Here is an 18,197-nt window from a genome sequence, read left to right on the forward strand (position 1 = left end):
ATCAATGAACACAACAAACTTAGGTTCATTAATTAGAATGGATTTAACTGGATGCAACCCAGGTATTCTATATCATCACAAACAGCATACCTGCAAAATTAATACACATAATCTCAGGTTTAAACCATTTAACTTCTAAAATTAGTTACTGGCTTTTTGCATTACATCGTTTAGATCCAACTATCTTGTGTGTACATTACAATAGTGAGCACAACTTACTGCTTTCAACACCTCTCTTGCTTTTAAGAATGAGTAAGGTTCAAGAAACAGTTTCACTTTTGTCCTGGCTCTTCCTGTCCAATGAAGCTCACAACTCCAGTTTTGCCAAAAGCTTTGCAGGCAAGGCAAGTGGGGGACTGGGTAAACAAACAGGCGCTCCTTCTGGTGGGCTGGCTAGTTGAGATTCATGTGCAATGGCATTGCCATGTTCTTGCCAATGAATGTGGGGTGGGTGCCACTTTTGTATTTTTGTAATGTTTTGTTTAAGTTTGTTTGCTGCTTCTGTTTCCTGCACACCGCTTAGATATATATTTTTAGTATATTAAGTGGTATACAAATTGAATAATTAATCAATAATCAACCATTCTGTTCAGCATCAGATTTACTTCTGGCTCCAGAAGTGGGAAGCCTGGTATGACAGTGAAAATATTTGCCTTTAGTTTGTTCTTTTGGTGCTCATTTTCATCTTGCCTGTATACAGCTTCAAAACAATTACCATCATCAATTGGGGAGCTGAGGTTAAGAGATGTCTGAAATGGGGTTTCAACTAAGATCTCTCAGGATTAGGTTTGCCAGTCTGCTGAAGCACATTGGCCAACATCCAGAAGTCACAGACTCATGCTTTTAATGAGGTTCTTCAGATTTTCTACATTTGCCCATCACTCTTAAAATTTTATAGTTATGTATTTACAGAGTTTATCATGTATTGCCTGTCGCCCATCAAGCTATCAATGATGCAGTTTCCCACCTGTGATAGTTCAGAATTAATTATATGTATGACTTTCACAGCATCAGCCAAATAATAATTAAAACAGGAGTCTTTGAAGCATCATCCAATCAGCAGAATACCTGTGCTCAGTGCTTTTTTTTCATTAAAAAGTGTTTAGGGGTATTCTCATTTTGACTCAATAAAATCACCATTTTATAGTTCAAATCAGGGAAAATAAATACAGTAAATGGACAAAGTACAAAGACTCCCAAAATGTTTAGGGGTATACATACCCCTGCGTACCCCCAGGAAAAAAGCACTGCCTGTGCCTCTCTAATGAAGTTGTAAAACTTTGTTTCCAACCTACACATCTAAAAGAGGGGTACCTAAACTGTGGTCTTCTTGACACTGTTTGGCTCCCACACTCACTAGCCCCAGCCAGCATGACCAGTAGCCACTGATTATGGGATTTGGAGCACAACAACCTCTGGAGGGTCACAGGTTCTCCATCTCTGACATAAAACACAACGCAGGTTATTTTGTGGAGTGAGTTAGTTATGAGCAGGGCTTTTATTCAGCCGGAACTCACCGGAACTCAGTTCAGGCATCTCTCAGGTGGGGCGCCATTGCCATTATAAGAGAATAAGGGAGGCATTCATGGTGAGTTCTGGCACTGCTTTTTCTAGAAAAATAGCAGTGGTTATGACACTTATAAACTTTCATTTGCTCAAAGGTTCCAGGGCAAGTTACAAACAATTAAAAAAAAATCTATATGAAAGCATGCAATCTAAAATAAGAATAAAAATCTTACTAAATGCAGCAGCAGCATGATATAGTAGAGGGAGGAGCACCAGCTAAAAATATCTCACCTCACCCCTTCACAAGCCTGAGCAAATATCATATGTCATCTGATTTTTACCTTTGCTAGTTTTCCCCCAAACCTCAAAATGTACCCTTCAAATGGCTTATCTAAAAGAAGAAAACAGGAAAGAAGGACACAGACAAACACATACAAAAGATGGTAATTACTGATTTGCAGTTTTCTAGTGAACTGTGAGCTAAGCGAGCAATTCCTTTAACAAAGGAGACATTTTTAATAGATTAAAAAGTAGGACACTGGGCAGATATGCAGAGCTTTGGGGCCCATTTTGGCTTTGTTTTAAAGTCTGCAGCCTTCACACAGAACATGACTTAAGCTGGCTGTGTCATCTCTGGTCCGTTTTCAAAGCCTCTCACGTGCTCTCCTTTCCTGGTCAGTACAGGTAAGAGGCTGCAATGATGTCCCAAAATATAAGCATAGGAGAGTTGGTGATGAAGGCTCATAATGCAAAGGCAGAAACTCCTATAAAACAAAATTCTCCTACTGTGGAAAAAGTATGCTTGGCCGACTGCTGCCTCGCCAGGAAAGGGCGGTCGGAACCCTGAGTCAGCTTCAGGTTCTCATATCAGTATAAACAGTAGCATCAGGTGCCAGAGAAACTGTAATAATGAAAGCAGGATGGGTTGGGTGTTTCTCCCCCCACTTTTTTGTGAGTGTCTTTTTCCACATGTCCCTGGTAAGATTGCCAGACAAGAAGAAAAAAAATTCTGGCAGTCATTGTGGCTGTGAAGTAAATAAATATGGTCAATCAGACCTTAGAATAATTCGTCGGCACTACCAATGGAAATAATTTTGGATACAGTCTACCAAGTAGAGCTCCTTCCCAAAATCCACTGAAATGCAGCAGAGTTTTGTGGGATCTGTGGGAAGCTGTTCCACCTCATTCTACAGTTCCTCTTTATCCAGGCTTAGAACATGCTAGCCTAGGAAAAGGCATAGTAATCCCAAAAAAAGTCTATTGCTCCATGTGTGTTTCACAACTACCCTGCCATGATGCTTTTCAGCATTTTTTATTTGCATTGCCTTTCAGATATCCAAAATGTGAAAATAAATATTGCACCTGGAAAATGTCAGCAATAGACAACTGCAGTGTGATGTCCATTCTTCAACACCTGCCCTGGCTGCTACCTTGTTTCTGGGCACAATTCACTGTGCTGGCTATGACTCAGAATACAATGCATGATTTGGGATTGGTTTACCCGAAAGACCATGCTCTTTCATTTGCGTCTGTATGCCCCAACATCTGAAGCATGTTAGGTAGGTGCCTGAGACAGGGCCTTCTCAGTGGCTGCTCCCACACTCTGGAGCTCCTTGCCAAGACAGGCCCATCTAGCCTCATCCCTGGTAATAATCTACTGGCAAGTGAATGCATTTTTATTCAGTGAGACTTTGGGTCTCATGTTTGGATTACTGTAAATGTTGCCATTTGATCACCTGACTGTTCTTATTGGCTTTGTTAATGTTTTGCCTGTTTTGCCTGTTTTGATGTTTTCATTTTTACTTTGTATTTTACTGTTAGCTGCCTTGAGCATCATTTGCTTAAAATATGGGGCGCAAATTTAATAAATAATTGTGTGGCCATTGCTCTAGAACCTTTGGCCTTCCAAACGCTGCTGCCATCATCACTGGTCATCGGACGTGCTAGATAGGGCTGGACTCTTAACATCAGTGGAAATACTTGAAACAGTCATCTTAAAATATCAACACAGGTAAGGGCAAAAAGAGCAACTGCTATAGAATTCATGCTCTTCATTTATAATTCTTTGGCCATTCACAGCAAATCTAAGGCTCTGCATTCAGTTGTTGTTTTCAGAAAAGTAAAGACCAGAAAAGAACTTCTTTAGTCTTGGAATATTGGTAACTGTAGTTTCATGAGTGGAATGAACACAAGTCCCCTTCATACAGCTAGATTTTAGAAGAGAAGCAGTAAGGAAATCATCACAGTTCTAGCACACCTGTGGTAAAGCATGTTACGGATGATTTCTTTTTTAAAGGCCTAGGTGAATTCCAAGCATTTGCTATCTGTCTAGCTGTTTGGGGTTTCTTTCTATTAAGATCGAATAATCACTCAAAACTGGGTACAGAAGAATGCTTGGATCACAAGAAAAAATGCTGGAAGATTCCAATGAAAGTGGAAACAGGAACAAGAACTGCTGATGCTCATTTATTTGTCCCATCTCCGGAAATCAATCCAGCGAATCAGATCAGTATTCACTATTGTTGCTGCTTTCAGTCAGCAAAAGATACACAGTTTCCACCCATTTGTATTGCGTCTCCTTTGTATGGAAATGAATGGGGTGGAATAAAGCAATGTCAATGTAATTATGCAATTTCACCAACAGTGGAAAGACAAATAATGTAGTTTGGGGCAGAAGACAAACTGCTGCGGAGGGCATGCAACAAATAAGCAGAATAGAAAATGGTGCCTTCTTACACCCCTGATCACAAGAGACCTGTTCTCATTGAGATAGTAAACCACTGTCTTGGCTGTACTGTTTCAGTTTGTAGGTGAGGGCTTGGCTTGTATGTCTGAATGTTCGTACATAAAAATAAATAAATATCCTCCCACAAAATAAATGTTTCAGCTTCAAGGATTTAAACACAAAATAAATATGGGAAAGCATTTAACCACGTGAACCACCACCAGCAGTCTGAAATGGTACAGACCAGACCAGCAGCGTAGCGTGGGTTGTCAGCACCCGGGGCAAGGCAAGTAATTTGCACCCCCTAACCCGGGGCAAGGCAAGTAATTTGTGCCCCCTAACCCAGGGCAAGGCAAGTAATTTGCGTCCCCTAACCTGCCGCCGCTGCCAGCTTCTTCTTGCTGCTGCCTGGTCTGGTCTGGTGTGGTTCTCTCCGGCGCTCAGCGCTGCGCTGGGCGGCTGCTGCACTGTCCCTCCCCTAGATAGTCCCTCTCTCTCTCTCCGCACCGCACGCCTGGCACCCACCCCCTCCACAGTGGGCGGCGACCCAGCGGCTCGGATCGGATTCGCACAGCCAGCACTGCAGTGAGAGTGAGTGAGCCAGGTAGGGGCAGAGAGCTGCGAGCGCGCCCCCCCCCCCCGATGTTGCGCCCGGTGCGGCCCCCCCCCTGCACCCCCCACACTACGCCACTAGACCAGACACATCAGCGTTGCTTCTCACCTCTGAGGCAGAGTGCATTTGGCACCATTTTTCTAACCTGCTGTTAGCCAGTTAACCTGTGTCTGAGATACCCTCAGTGTGAGAAATGAGTAGAGAACAGAAACCTTGTTTGCTGTTGCTACCATCAAGGGATCCTATTCCGCTTCAGTTGTGGGGAGCACCTTCCTGCAGGCAGTACATGAAGGGGCTTTTCACAGTTAAAATTCTAACAAATGTTTTTCGTTTTTCTTTTTAAATATTTTTTTTAAAGATTTTCTTTTCTGTGAAGTCAAGTGATGTGGCCCTATTGAATGAATAGAATTAACAGCAGCCCTCAAAACTGTTTTGAGTTGTGCTCTCCTGGAAGCACATTGTATAAGCAATCTTATTGAAATACACACACATCCAGCAAAGTAGGCAAAAAGTCATGTATGTAATAAATATTAGATTTATTAAGACCCCAGAAGTTTGGGATGAAGCACATAAGGCTTCCTTTCCATTTATCTCCATTTGACAAAGTTCCTCTTGATTCTGGAGCTTCAGCTAAAACCTTTCCATGTTGCTACCATGCTAAGAGGAGCTTTACAGAAACTTAGCCAATCTGCACTCAACTTTGAAGTTCTCAAAATGTGGATACTTTGGGATATATGTTGTGACAATGCCAGGTGCTACTCCTTAAGTGCGAACCATAGGCACATTTCTATAAAGTAAATCCCACCATCTTCCAGTAGGGCTTTCTCCTGATTAAAATGTGCCTAGGGTGGCAGCCTTTGCCTTTACTAAATGTGAAAGTGTTTTCTAAGCTGCAGGAAAATATAATTTGAACCATTTCACATTATCTTTGGTCATAATTTCCCACTGGATCTCCCTGGAAAGTGGAATTTGGCTTGCTCCTCACAAAACTGGGCAACCCTCCTTCACTTCTCCTAAAGGAAGACCTATCATACACAGGGTGGACCTATATCTATTTATATATACAGTATTATATGTATACATCGCACTGTGCTGAATGAAATTTGTTTCCAAGTTGAAACCTGCCGTCTGGCTGCCACCCAGCGCAGTTACATAGGGAGTAAACCCCGCCAAAACGAGAGGTCCTTACTTCCGAGTAAACACGCCTGAAAAGGAGCGCGTCGCACAACAAGCGCCACTTTATTTTTCCTTCCTCTTTTTTTTCCCCCCTCCGCCAAACGCGGGGATAGCAAGCACAGGAAGGGTCGAGCAAAGCAAAAGAGCAAGAAAAGTATTGGTAGGTAAATGGAGGGTAGAAGAGAGAAAGCGAGCGAGCGAGCAAGCCAGCCGCCGTGGCCAAAACGGGGGATTGCGAAAAGCAGGAGACTGAGGCGGCGGCGGCGGCGGCGGCGGCGGCGAAAAGGAGGCCCTTGTTCGGGGCTGCAGTTGCCGCTCTCAGTCAACAGGTTGCACCGTTCCCCCTCGGCTGCCCCGCAATGCGCGCGCTCTCCCTCCCTGGACACGCGCTCTCTGCTATGCTGCGCCCGCGAGCGGCCGGGCGGGCGCGAGCGCCGCTTCCCTTTCGTCTCTCGCTCGCTCGCGCTCTTTGCATGTCTGCGGGGCGGGGGAGGGGGAGGGGACGGAGGGAGCGAGGGAGAGAGAAGGGGGAGGAGGCAGCAGCCTCTGCTGCTAGCGCCGCCGTCCTCCATTTTGTGGCTGGGGCAAAGCCGTAGAGGGGAGCGCGGACGGTGCGGCGGCTGGGAGGAGAGGAGGGGAAGGGAGGAGAAGGGGGAGGGCGGGACGCTGGGTGGGTGTGAAGTGCAGAAGGGGGAAGGCGGGGATGCAGAGGGGGCAGAGGCTGGAGGAGAGGCAGCGGGGCGCGCCAAGTGGGGCTTTAATTAATTGAGGGGGGACAGGAGAGTGTGTGTGTGACAGACAGACAGACAGACAGAGAAGGGGGGAAGAAGAGGAGCAGGTGAGGGGGCCGCCTCTGCTGCTGCTTCTGGCGCCTGTGTGGGGCGAAGGGAGGGGGCGGCTGCATTCCCATCTGCAAAGGGGCGGCAGCTTTCGCCGCCGCCCCACACCCAATCCCGTCGCCCCGTAACTCTCCTTCCTTCCAGTCTCTCCCCCCCCCCCCAACCTCCGCCCCGCGCCTTCCAAGTTGTTTATTCGCTTGGCTCTGTGGTGCCAGAGCCATGGAAGTTGGCGGCTAGAGGAGTCCCAGCGCCCCCACTGGATAAGGTAAGGGGTGGCCTCTTCTCCATGTCCGTCTGCCTGGCTGGCTGTCGAGACGCGGCGGGGGCGGGTGGGGGCCGAGGAATGGCTTCTACTTTTAGGATTCTCGAAGGGAGGCGGAGGGCGACGGAGGGAGGGAGAAGGCGGCGGCGGCGGCCTGCTCCCCCCCCCGTAGAGGTCACCCCCCTCCGTCCCTTCCTCAGTAATGTCTGCCCGTTTCAGCTTCTCCTCACCTCCCCCCCCTCCTTCGACCCGCTTCCCACTGGCGTTAAGACCAGGCGATTTGTTGCTGAGGCGTGAGGCCAGATATTTTTTTTTGGGGGGGGGGTGGTTGGAGAGAGCTGAGGAAAGGAAGATTGGGGGGGGAGAAGCGCTGCTCCTCGTCTCAACTTTAAAGTCGTCCACGTTAAATTTGGACGTCAGAGAAGGGGTGTGCGTGTGTATGTGTGTCTCCCTCTCGCACACACAATATGCGTGTGCGTGCGTGGGATGGGAGGAGGGGGGGTGCGGAAACTGGTTCGCTATCCTATTTCACAACCTTCTCTGGCCAATTTCAATCCCAAAAGGATGATATGCCCAATATAGTATCTCTTTTCTGAGAAATGAAATTTTGCTTAATGATAAAAAGTGCTATAATTTATTGCCCTCCTCGCCCAACTTGCTTCCAGTTGATTTGTGTGTGTATGTTAAAAATGAACATCTGTTGTTGAGAATCGGGTTTTGGGTTTGTTTTTTTTAATTTTTAAAGGCTCTCAAAACCCCACCACCACCGCCGTGCTTTTTTGTTTTTTGTTTAGTTGACGGGGCCCCAAGGGTTTGGAAACCAAGAAGTCGTCGAAAACTCGGAGTTGGAGTTTTTGAAGCAAAGGGCTGGTGGGCGTGCCAGGCAAAATGCTCAACAGGTCCCAACACATTTTTCTTTTCTTTTCGAAATCTGCTTTTTGAAAAGGAGAATTTCAACTCAGAAAGAAGGTGCTTAGATATATTTCCTCGGGGGCGGAGAAGAGCTGTATCGTGATAGATTTTCCCCCTTTGGCGTTGCTTATCATTTAATGGCTTTTGCGTCTGTGCAAGAGAAACCTGTGAAAATGTGGTAACTCCAGTTGTTCCCCTTTTCCCCCTCAAAACTATGCAACTGTGTGCTTTTTTTAATTACATGATGGCCTTTTTTTTTTAAAGTCTCATGCAACTTTTGACAAGAGTAGGCTGTTTCTCTTTTGTATTATGCCTTTTTTTTGGCTTGGGAGAGAGCTGTTAGGAAAGCTTCCTATCCTTTTAGCACCTTTTACAGCTTTCAGTGTTTTGGGGAAATCTATGCAATGCCCTGAAAAGGAGAACTTAAAAGAAACTAAATACACATTGTTAAATTTCTCTGTTACTTTAAGAGTAAACTTTTTTCCATGTTGGCTTCAATGTCCTTTTGACACCTGGTCATTTTTGTCCTAATTTGACCTCCTGATCAATTATTGATGGGAATGCAATTATTTCTACACAAGCATCAGCAGTTTTTAGATACATCAACATATGCCGACTTTAGCTTTTTCTCCATGCAAGTTGGTACAAGATATGGAAGGTTTAAAATTTAAAAGGAAACTGTCTGTCTCATTTCTTGTAAGGATTTCACTACAAATGGGTTACTTTTTATTGAAATGTAGAGGATTAAATGTGTGTGTTCTTCTCCACACACTTATTTTTAAATATACATGTCTACATTTTACAATCTACTATTTGAAACTGACCATGGCCTTGGACTAAAGTGGAACAATATATTTCTAAAATTGTATTTTTACAAAATCCTGGGTAAAGGGAGGGGGGAGAGAGAGAGAGATTTGGAAAGTCACTGGTATCACCTGGGAATTTTCCCCCCTAGGCAAAGTTGGTACATTAGGCAGTATTGAAAAACCTGGGTTGGTGTGTTAAGTGAATGGGAATGGAAGTTGTCAGATAGATTTTTTGCAAGTATGTATGCAGTAGTAAACAATATTTATTGCATCAGGGACAAATATTACTGGTGTGTTCCGGTTGTGATGAGTTGATGTTATTTTTATTAGTTTAATATGCTTTTACTATAACCTAGATTGGGAAAAGCTTGGAAAAATTCCAGCCCTTTGGATGGATTGGGTTAGAAATTCATTCCAGTGTTGGAAAGTGTTAATCTAATGTCTACCGTTTTCTTGAATATGTGTCTGTTCTTTCAGTGTTGGAGCTTCAAGGGCTTTGGATTTGCACTATTCAAGTTTTATGCTAATGGTGAATATTTCTCTTTCTTTATAACCAGTATTAAAATAATGGAGCCCAAAGAATCACTGAAGTCCTCTGGAGGGGAGGAAGCAGGGAAAAGTGCTCACTTCCGTGACAAAGGAGGAATTGTGATGGACTTCCATCCATCCTTTAGGGGAGGAGCTACTGCCAAGACTCCTGCAGCTACGTCTCCCTTGCCTACCCCTTCTCAGTCTGATTCCAAGCAACCGCCTGCTGTGTCTGACTTGTCAAAGGGATTGGGAAGCAATGTGCCGCAGCCAGATCTGTCTAAAGCAGTGTCGCTCTCCATGGGACTGTATATGGGGGAGACAGAGGCAAAAGTGATGGGAAACGAACTTGGATTTCCTCAGCAGGGCCAAATCAGTCTCTCTTCGGCAGAAACGGATTTTAGGCTCCTGGAAGAAAGCATTGCAAGTTTGAATAAATCCTCTAGTCAGGCAGAAGGCTCAAAGGGTACTGCATCTGTGGATGTGCCTCTAGAACAAGAGTTCCCAAGCATGGCTAGTCATGATCTCACTTTAGGGCAAGGGGCTTTAGCGCAAAGCCAGGTTGGCACTAATGGTGGCAACTTGAAGCTGTTTCCTGAAGACCAAAGCACCTTTGATATTTTGCAGGATTTTGATTTGCCACCAGTGTCTCCAGGAAGAGAAACAAATGGGAGCCCTTGGAGAATGGACCCCATACTGGATGACAGCAGCTTGCTTTCACCTCTTGGTGATGAGAGTTTTATCCTGGAGGGAACTGAAATGGAGGACTGCAAGCCTCCGATTTTACCAGATACTAAGCCTAAAATTAATGAGTGTGGGGATCTGTTGCACAGCTCCACAGTGAAGTTGCCACAAGTGAAGACTGAAAAAGAAGATTTTATTGAACTGTGCACCCCTGGGGTAATAAAGCAAGAGAAAATAGGCACAGTTTATTGTCAGGCTAACTTCTCTGGGTCAAATATGCTTGGAAGTAAGACATCTGCTATTTCGGTTCATGGTGTCAGCACGTCTGGAGGACAAATCTACCACTATGACTTGAACACAGCACCTGTCACTCAACAGCAGGATCAGAAACCAGTTTTCAATGCCATTCCATCTCATCCTGCTGGTTCAGAAAATTGGAATAGGTGCCAGGGATCTGGGGATGATGCTCTTACGTCAATGGGGGCTTTGAATTATTCTGGCAGACCTGTCTTCTCTAATGGGTTTTCAAGGTAAGAGATTTTTTCCCCTAAACTTATTACAAGGATAGTTATTTCAGCAATGTTCATTTTGTCTCTTCCTGTAGTTAGAAAGAGAATAATAATTTCTCGTGCTTGTGTGCATGAATTAACACATTGCAATAAAGAAATTACTTTTATTAAATAAAACGACCCATCAGCAGTAAAGGATGCATCATGATTTAAAATATATGTCAGGGAAATGTTAAAATATGAATGTTAAGCACAAATAGATCTTAAATCCAAATAGTTCATCCAGAAGGCTTTCTACAACTAGCAGAACAGTTGGCATTTCATTAAAATGGTGTGTGCAACATGCACAGCTTGGTGAATTCCCATCATGTTGTGTTGTGCCTGCTTTGGTGTAGTAACTGCAGCCTACGAAACTTTCAGCTCTAGTGTTCAAAGTAGGATTCCCCTCTGCCTTCCCCTTGATCAACAGTATTTAAAAGAGAAAAGATAATACATTATGTTTCAATCTACATTTTGGTTACCATTGAGATATGAATCATAGGAAGACTTTATTCTGTTGATAAAAAAACGTGGAGTAGTCTTTCTTAATAATGCTAAATGTGGAAAATATTTGGAGCAGAAGTTTTTTAAAAGTATGTTTTCATTCCAAGTCTGTATGAACAGAAAATTTATCCAGAACCTAGAAATGTGAAATGTGGTGATAGCAACTTACATTTTTTTCATTGTTGCCTCTCTCACTTTTATTTTAAACTTTCATTTATGCTTTTGTTTCAAGTGATTTAAAGCCTGCACCTTGCTTAAAAAATTATCCTACGTATTGAAATTGCCTTAAAGCTTATCTGAAAATCTTGATTTGTTCTGCATACATACTTAACAAAATGGTATACAGGTTTTTATTTTGCAATTGATCTGGGACTTCCCTTATTACACCTGGATGTGCATATGCTGGTATGCATGGAGGGGTAAGACATTCTAGGAATTTTGGGGCATACACCAAGCTCCTGTTCCTTGTAATGTCCTATTTTCATTCTTGCCCATCGATTCATGCTGCAGGGATGGATAGGGAATCTCACTGCTCATGGGAATCTCATTGTGAACACCATACTGTACCCCTTCACATGGAATGTTTGCAACTAGTATGTTTTGTTTTATGATATTACAATGAGCAACAGTTTGTACTGCATGTTTTTGGAACATTTTTGAGGAATTTCTGCTGAAGAAGAGGGGACTTGTTGCTAGGCTGCTTTTTATCATCAAGTTACTTATACAGTTACTACAGTAAATGTCACTCAAGAAACACAGTGAGAAACTCATGAGACTTAAATACTGTAGATACTGTGATTTGAGTTATTCCTTTTGATAAGAATATTGGGGGGGGGGGAGAATTAGATATATATTTCCAATATATTTTAACATGAATGCAATGTAAAATCTATAAAATATGCATTAAATGGTAAACTTGTACCTAGGAGTTGGGGGGCGTGTTTAGTGGTAATATTTATCCAACTGATGGCATTGCCTGGCATGTCTGAAATTCTTGCTTGTGAAATACTATACTTTGAAATATGAAAGGTAATGATTGCGGACTCCTTTTTTTATGCCATCCCAATCTATTTCTGATATTTAATTTAAACAGTGTATTTAGAAGTTGCTTTTATTTCAGATTGTTCTGCAGTTTATTTATAGGAAAGCAGCACTAATATATACATAGTTCAAGCAACAAATACGTTTTTCAGAAAATGCTAAACTGCTTGTGCAAGCTCCTTAGGTCTCCATAGCGCTCCTTCTTCCTTCCTTTCTTCCTTTCCTGCGTGGAATAGGAAATGAACCAGAGACTGGCTTATATATGTGAACCATCACTCATTGTTTGTTTCTCTCCTAACAAACCATGATAGTGATTCAAGTATGAACATTGGTTCACCATCAGTTTGCTAGGAAAAAAGTGTACGTAATGACAGCTCAGCCTCTAGTTTGTTTCCTCTTCCACGTGCTGGTGGAGCACCATGGTACTTTTGAGCAGCGTACACCAGCACACTACATGCTTGCTTCAATCCTAATGATTTAAGGTGACATGCAAACCAGGCCAAAGATCCTCATGGCACTTTAAAGGCTGACTAATGTAGGACGGCAGGAGTGTTTCTAGGCTGGAATATATTTCATCATCCAGAAACTTTGACTAGGATTTGCTCATGACATGGCCATCTGATTCAGATAAAATTGACATAGCTAACAATATTTATACTTTTTAATGCTGCACAGCTGAACTCTTGACTAATACAACCTTTAGAACAAAGTGAAAATAAATTATGTAAAATTATGAAAAAGTTTCTTTTGTAGGACATTGTTGAAACAGTGAATGTACTTGACTGGTTGACGTTTATTCCAATTAGAAGTTTATTCCAATTGGTAGAAGAACTAAAGAGCTCTACAAAATCAATAGCAGTGTTTTGATGAATAACTTGTTTTTCAAGTGGGATGTGCATATTGAGCTAGTAACTCATACTTTCAAGTTTTTCAGCATGATACAGTTGCAATCCTAGTCCTAATTACCTGGGAATAAATCACATTAAATTTAATAGAATATCCTTTTGAGTATAGGCTTACATGGTTAGGAATATAGTCTACTGGAGTGGCAGTCTTTAACTAATTGCTCACACATTTTCATTGGCAAGGCTGTAAGTTAAGGAAGGGCACAGTTTGATTTGATATTTGGTAGAGAGCTATTTTGTGTTATAATACTATATTAGGAAATTTAAAAAGAAAATACTAAATATGGTTTTATTCCTAAGCTTACAGAGCATTTTCGTGGTTTAAATGTAAACACTTCAGACATCATGCCAACCCCTCATTAAGGATGCTGTAGTTATGGTTTGGTGTGATGTCCAGATTAACAACTGTTTTAACAGTAAGCCTGCCTTTAAAGGCAGTTCCACCACAGAAAAGGGACACTAAGCAAATGGAAAGAGAAAGCCTATAGTAGCTCTAGACCAGAGGTAGCCAACACAAAGCCTTGCAGATGTTGCAGGAGTTGAACTTCCATTATGCTAGACCATTCACCATGCTGACTGGGACTAATGGAAGTAAGGAGTCCCAACAATATCTGAAAGGCACCAGTAAAGGTACCCCTGCCCGTACGGGCCAGTTGTGTCCGACTCTAGGGTTGCGTGCTCATCTCGCTCTAGAGGCCATGAGCCGGCGCCGTCCGAAGACACTTCCGGGTCACGTGGCCAGCGTGACGAAGCTGCTCTGGCGAGCCAGCACCAGAGCAGCACACGGAAACGCCATTTACCTTCCCGCTATAAAATGGTCCCTATTTATCTACTTGCACTTAAGAGTGCTTTCGAACTGCTAGGTGGGCAGGAGCTGGGACCAAACGACGGGAGCTCACCCCGCCACGGGGATTCGAACCGCCGACCATACGATCGGCAAGTCCTAGGCACTGAGGTTTTACCCACAGCGCCACCTACGTCCCTTAAAGGCACCAGTAGGGTATTGCTAATTTAGACTAAGCTGTGGCCTTCATTTTAAACAACAGTTGCTGCAACCAGTGGTTTAGCATCTTTCTTAACTGAATTTCAGCAGAAATATGAATGCCTAGAGGGGCTGTTATTTTCCAGTTTCCCCTCTTTCCTATTCTGAAGTGTCTCAGGTTTAAGTAATTGTAATTCTTAGCTGTGTGTGTACTGTTGCAAGGATGATATTAAAGGTTTTATTCTGTTGAAATGGGAAAGCCATACGGTAGGATTACAAACCAAATAAGACATGGCTTGCAAAATAATGGCAAGATTTAGTTTGTAATTGAAATGGGGAAAGAATAAGCCTTCAAATGATGGATTGAAATTGTGTGTGAATGAGGTTCTGCAGCAAGGATAGTGCTCTCCAGAGTTTGTTGGAGTACAGTTCCCATCATCTGGTTCATATGAACACCACAGATTTCCCATTTCTGATCTATACAGCAAATACTAATGATTGTATATGCATTTTGGAACATACCTAGAAAGAATAAACCAGTATCATTGTGGAAGTATATAGCTAATCTGTCTATTATCAAATATACTTTTTTAAAATTTCAAATACAGCTTTCATTTTAAAAGATTTCTGAAGGTACTCCGAACTTGCTAATTGCTAGTTGTGTAGATTTCTGCCACATGTGATGTATTATTTAGACTTAACATTTCATGATTTGATATCTGCTCTTATATCTCGCCTGCTTCTCCATGTATTAATTTTTTAAAAATAGTTATTCTAGTCTGTCATTATGCTTCTCACTTCCTATTCAAGCACATCTGATTTCTCTTGTAAAAGTCACTTTGACAGATTCATTTTGGAGCCCTTGTGAAACCTGATCAGATGCATGCTTTCTCAGAAGTAAGACTGGGCCAGTTCAGGCAGAAACAAACCGCAACAACCCTTAGGGTCTCACACTCTCTCTTATCTCTTTCAGTGCAGCTGTGATGAGACTGAGAGCTGCAGCATGTTTTTTTGATTAACTGAAGTTTAATATTCAGTTTAAACCCTAAAATGTGTTTTAAACTATGGTTAAAAACTATGGTTAATCTTAACCTAATGTCTGGCATTGACTTGTTTCATACAAACCATAGTTTCATCATGTTGGTTTTGCACAAAACAACAAATAGCAGTTAATTAAAACTGGGACACAAGCTTCCAGTGCCCTCTTTGCAGTTGTACTGAAGGGGGAGGAAACATGCATGAGCCTGAGAGTTGCTGGAGCTTTTCCTACCACGATACACATCTTACTGAATTAAGTCTTGATCCCAAATAAAAGTGCAGCCATAACTAAATCTAAATGAAGACTCTTGTGGCACCTTAAAGCCTAAAAAAAAATATTATATAAATTTCATGGACTGTGTGCATGCTACAATAAATCTGTTAGCAGAAACAACAGTCTTTTGATACCACAAAGGCTATTACAGATATGAGTGCCCTATGAGAAGTTGTTACATAGTTTGTAGGTAAAGCAACAAGAGTAACTGCTATGGTAGGTTTCATGACAGTTGTTAGCCATTTGAACTCTTAAGAGTTGTTGGTGTTATACCCATTTTGCCCCATGGCATGATAAAGCCTGAAGTGGGCTGTATAGAACACTCAAATTCAAGATGCATTTCCATTCCAGTGTCATTCAGATGTTGTTTAACCACAACTTCCATCAGCCCCAGTAGTTAATAATAATAATAATTTATTTGTTATTGTTGCTGTTGTTATTCCCCGACCATCTGGCTGGGTTTCCCCGGCCACTCTGGGCAGCTAAATAACTGAAGAACACCAGGGTTGGGAGAAGAATATTCAGTACCACTTAGAAAGAGTTAGGAAGAATAAGCAAGTGTATGTGTGTGTGCGTCTGTTTATATTCAAAACAGTATCATTAATATCCATTTAATACCCGAAGCTTAATACCAGATTGGTATTGCCTAGTTTTAGCAGGTGAAAATCTTTTCATGGAAGTCCTAGGATGTACAGATTTGCATTTAGACTTTTATTTGTGTTGTATTCTAGATGTGCTACTTTGTTTGCCAGGAATTCACAAAAGGATAAGGGAATGGAGAGACAAAATAGTGCAGATGGAATGTGCCCTGCTATGTGAAAGGGGCACAAAGTTTTCCCAAGTTAGTATTCTATACAGGACAACTTCCTGAAAATGGCTTCAACTAATCTGAAGGTTTGTAGTGGATACTAGAGTGGTTCCTGTGTAAAGACAAACTAAAACAATTTGTTCTACTATGGCGAGCACCATTCTGGTATCTGGACATATGGAGGAATACTCATTTTGCCTGTCAAAACTAAGCATTTAATAATTTTCGTTTGGAGATTGTGACTGGATTTTCCAAATCCATTTAATCAAACACTTATACAGTGGTACCTCTGGTGACGAACTTAATTCATTCTGGAAGTCTGTTCTTAACCTGAAACCGTTCTTAACCTGAGGTACCACTTTAGCTCCCACTGCTGCCGCACTGCCAGCACGCAATTGCCATTCTCAACCTGGGGCAAAGTTCTTAACCTGAGGTACTACTTCTGGGTTAGTGGAGTTTGTAACCTGAAGCGTCTGTAACCTGAGGTGTTTGTAACCCGAGGTACCGCTGTACTTAATTCTGTAGGCTCTACCATGGCTCTACCTTTGAAATAAGTATGTCTTATATGTAGGAGCTGGCTACAGTATAATTTTGGGTTATTGTTTTTGTTTCTTCTGATGACAACTAATAGAAAGCACTGCCTCTTTTTATCAGCAATCTACTAATCTGTTTCTCTGAAGCATAGGTATTTGAACAATTGCAAGGGTGCATCAGTACAATCAGGAGGGTAGAGTGTTGGTTCACCCAGAGTTAGGTATAAATTTGGTCAACAGTTTCCCCCCCCCCCCGATATTTTTTAACAATGATGTGAGAAGTTGGTACACGTTTCATGACACTAGCCATTGATTTATTGACTTTCAGGCATGTTTCTCATACACTGAGAACAAAATTCTCATTTACTAATTTTACATTAAACCAGGTGAGAGTAGCCGATGGGTCTCAAACCCCTGCATGCTCCAGCAGATTGTGGGGGGTGATACCAATAGTGGGTCAAATAGCCAAGAAGACCTTTCTGCACATGCTGTAGAGCAGGCGTGTCCAAAGTCCATTTCGGGGGCCTAGTTCGGCCCCTGTGGCAGTTTATTTCCTGGGGTAAAATCCTAAAAAATCCTCAGGAAAAACAATTTCAATTGTAAAAGAAGCTCAACAACTCCAACCTTTAAGAAAAAGCTCAACAACTTCAATCCTTAAAAAGGGTCAACAAATTTGGTCAGCCCCCACGACCCTTCACTTCATAAAATCTGGCCCTCTTTGAAAAAAGTTTGGACACCACTGTGAGGGAAGTGAGGGGCAAATGGGTAGCCCATCTAGGAGAAGGAAGAAACTGATCCTAAACCTCTGCTGCCTTGTGAGAGATCTTCAGGAGAATATAAGGCTAAGAAAGCTTACACAAATCTGCAGTGGAGTCCCTAAGATGGTTTGATGGCGCCTTGTATGTCTCTGTAGCAGACTCAGCCCTGTAACTGCCCTCAGATTAAATATAGTGGACCCACCACACAGTACACCAATTAAGCCAATTTATACATTTTACCACAGGCTATCTTGTGGGAGGTAAACTTCGATTCAGGGGGTCTCAGGAGTTGATCAATGAAGAAAAGTATTATTTACAAAAGTGGAACAAAGTTGGGTAGGGAGATGCATTCTTTCCGATAGAAATCAGTTTATTACTTAAACCCAAATATAAAGATGTCACAGGTTAAACACAGTAGTATGTGCACAGCTTTTTTTAAACTTCAGCTGCTAAAAATCAGTTGTTAAACTTCAGGTAGACGTTTAGGTTTCTAAAATAGGTGGTAAAATGCTTAACTCCATTTCTGTTACTTCACTCTCATTCCTAAACTTAGTTATTATGACAGGTGTTAGTTAAATACTTCTGACACAGCACAGCTTCTTTCCCATCTTAATACTTTGGTTTATGAGCGAGGGGCACTTTTTGTCAGTTACCCACTCTTAACAAACCCACTCCTAAAGTATTTCAATTAGTATAACAGACCTCACCTCTTGTTACTGGCTTGGGAGTTGCCTTTCCTAGAACAACTCTCCCCT

At 42.3% G+C, this 18,197-nt stretch overlaps 1 protein-coding gene across 4 annotated transcripts in view; it reads left to right on the plus strand.

Annotated features, from left to right (window-relative positions):
• The first annotated feature begins 6,532 nt into the window (after positions 1-6,532).
• NR3C1 (nuclear receptor subfamily 3 group C member 1) overlaps positions 6,533-18,197 on the plus strand; it is a 55,002-nt gene continuing 43,337 nt past the window's right edge. Inside the window, exons 1-3 of one of the 4 annotated variants that reach the window (XM_083487797.1) lie at positions 6,533-7,124; positions 7,916-8,020; positions 9,397-10,581. In XM_083487797.1, the coding sequence (XP_083343923.1) occupies positions 8,010-8,020; positions 9,397-10,581 (1,196 nt within the window). In that variant the 5' untranslated portion in view covers positions 6,533-7,124; positions 7,916-8,009. Of the gene's footprint in view, positions 7,125-7,915; positions 8,091-9,396; positions 10,582-18,197 lie in introns of all 4 variants that reach the window. The other 3 variants (XM_083487799.1, XR_014522189.1, XM_083487798.1) reach the window with 3 other exon arrangements.

Source organism: Podarcis liolepis (assembly GCF_965112155.1).
Source record: "Podarcis liolepis genome assembly, chromosome: 2".
Classification (NCBI taxonomy): Eukaryota; Metazoa; Chordata; class Lepidosauria; order Squamata; family Lacertidae; genus Podarcis; species Podarcis liolepis.